At 42.3% G+C, this 2,627-nt stretch overlaps 1 protein-coding gene across 1 annotated transcript; it reads left to right on the forward strand.

Annotated features, from left to right (window-relative positions):
• The first annotated feature begins 738 nt into the window (after nt 1-738).
• On the forward strand, nt 739-1,791 carry LOC128123994 (mas-related G-protein coupled receptor member B4-like). The gene is given in 2 exon segments (XM_052760235.1): nt 739-1,616; nt 1,619-1,791. Coding segments are annotated over 2 exon segments (1,044 nt in total). The 5' UTR covers nt 739-745.
• Nucleotides 1,792-2,627: the final 836 nt, after the last annotated feature.

The raw sequence follows: 2,627 nt of genomic DNA on the forward strand, positions 1-2,627 counted from the left end.
GGACACTGTTCCCAAATGGAGGTGCTCTCTAGCTTCCTCTACAGCACAGGCCACACTTTTCATGTCAGAGACCTGTTCCTTTGCATGTAGGTACAAGTCACAACCAGAACATTTACTCCAAATTTTCAACTACTCTTGAACTAATGGTTCATTTGCTCATTTGTTAGAGTTCTTCACTCTCCCGTGTAACCCTGTAGAGAACAGACACTGGTGACATAATTACAAATATAGACGTGATTGATGTCATTCAAGGCTTTGTCCTTCTAGTTTTCAAATTTTAAAATAAAGACTCAGCACTTTTAGCATAAGAAATGTGACCCTTCACACACAGGACTTCATAAGAAATCCCATTCCCTTCATGACTCTCATTCATGATTCCATTTTCCCCATTTGGTAGACGCCTTACAGTGCCTGAGGGCAGCTATGGCTTGTGCCAGGATCTCCCATATTCCTACACCTGAGAAGGAACTACAGCCCTGGAACAGAAAGAAAGTTTGTTTCAGAATTCTTTCTCATCCTGACACAGCATAAAATTCTTAGCAACTGTACTAGGACCATGGATTACCCCAGCATCACTAGAGTCATTGGTCTGCAGATAGACTGAATAGCACAAACTGGATTTAAAGAAGTTTCTAGCACTGTATGGGTTTGATAAATTATTTAATCTCTGCAAGTCTGTCTCCCCCTCCTTATGAACCTGTGCCAGACATTCCCACATAGCCAGGTAGTCTTGACAGAAAGTTTCATGTGTTCATATCTCAACTTACTTTGCAGGAACACCAGTGCAAATTCCTCAAGCATGGGTCCATCCATCCCAGCCTGGATCACTGACAACAACTCAACAATTAATAGAAGTTACTACACTGAAAGATTACACTGTGTCACCATTTACAAAGTCTTCAGTATTCTTTCTGTCATCATTTGCATGGTTGGGCTGGCAGGAAATGCCATAGTACTGTGGCTTCTGGGCTTCCATGTGCACAGGAATGCCTTCTCTGTCTATGTCCTCAACCTTGCTAGGGCTGACTTCTACCTTTGCTTACAGACTGTGTTTTTCATGGAATCAGTTCTTCGTATGTTCAATGTCAGAAACTTTTATCTTCCATACTATCTCTGTAATATAACAGTCATTCCTTACCTTGCAGGTTTATGTATGATTGCAGCCATCAGTGTTGAGAGATGCCTGTCTGTTTTGTGGCCCATCTGGTATCAATGCCAACGACCATGGCACATGTCATCTGTACTGTGTGCACTGTTCTGGGCCTTTTCTCTACTGTTAAGCTTCCTATTATGGATTGGTTGCAGTTTACCGCTGAGACATTATGGATATTCTTTCTGTGAGAATGCTGCTTTTACCATTGTTGTACTTATAATTGTACTATCCATAGTTCCTTGTGGATTCAACCTGGCCCTGTTGGTCAGCATCTTCTGTGGCTCACAGAGGATTCCTGTGACCAGGTTGTATGTGACAATTGCAGTCACAGTGCTGGTCTTCTTACTCTTTGGTCTGCCCTTCGGTATCTATTGGATACTTCTCCTTTTGAATGAGACATTGCCTACAGTTTTCTCTTGCAATAGCTACGAAATTACAGCTTTCCTATCCTGTGTTAACAGCTGTGCAACCCCATCATTTACTTCCTTGTTGGCTCCATTAGGCATTGCAGGTTCCAGAGGCAGACTCTGAAGATGCTTCTGCAGAAAGCCATGCAGGACACTCCTGAGGAAGAAGATCGAGAAACTGGTTCTTCAGGAAATGCTAGACAGCACGAAACAGCCTTGTGTAGTAGTTGAGTGAGTCCTTGATGAGACACTGTTGCTAGAGTTTTCCTGCCTGGCCCACAGTCAGGAAAAGTCTCTCTCACCCGCCAGTCCCAAGCCGCTTAAACCCGATCAAATAAACACAGAGACTTATATTGGTTTCAAACTGTATGGCCGTGGCAGGCTTCTTGCTAACTGTTCTTACAGCTTAAATTAATCCATTTTTATTAATCTATACCTTGCCATGTGGCTTGTGGCTTACCGGTACTTTACATCTTCCTTGTCCTGATGGCGGCTGGCAGTGTCTGCTCACTCAGCCTTCCACTTCCCTGCTCTATTCTCCTCCTTGTCCCGCCTACACTTCCTGCCTGGCCACGGGCCAATCAGTGATTTATTCATTGACCAATCAGCAACACATTTGACATACAGACCATCCCACAGCAAGACACAGTTGCTTTGAGAATCAACTTAGCCTTTATTTGTGTGGGTCATTTTCACAACCTTGTTCAATTAGTTGAGAAAATAGTCATTTTGTAGAAATTGGGTGAAATAAGGCTTGCTAAACAGAAACTGACTCCAGCACCCTAAAGCTGCCTTATGTAGACCTCACCACATCCCATTGTGATGTAATCCTTTTCATCAAATCACTTGAGGCCAGAACAGCTACCACTAGAGACCAACCCCTCCCAACAAAGAAGGCCCAAGACAATGCAGGGAAGTCAGAATTTTTTTTGTTATTGAACATGATAAAGATTAAATGAATACTGTGTTTAATAGATATGTTCTTATTTTTTACAAGTTGTTTCCTAATGGTTAAGAGAAATAATTGAAATTTCCCTAATTACAGTGACATTCAATATCCTCACACT

The sequence above is a fragment of the Peromyscus californicus genome, unplaced genomic scaffold (genome assembly GCF_007827085.1).
Source record: "Peromyscus californicus insignis strain IS unplaced genomic scaffold, ASM782708v3 Scaffold_4__1_contigs__length_199733344, whole genome shotgun sequence".
Taxonomy (NCBI): domain Eukaryota; kingdom Metazoa; phylum Chordata; class Mammalia; order Rodentia; family Cricetidae; genus Peromyscus; species Peromyscus californicus.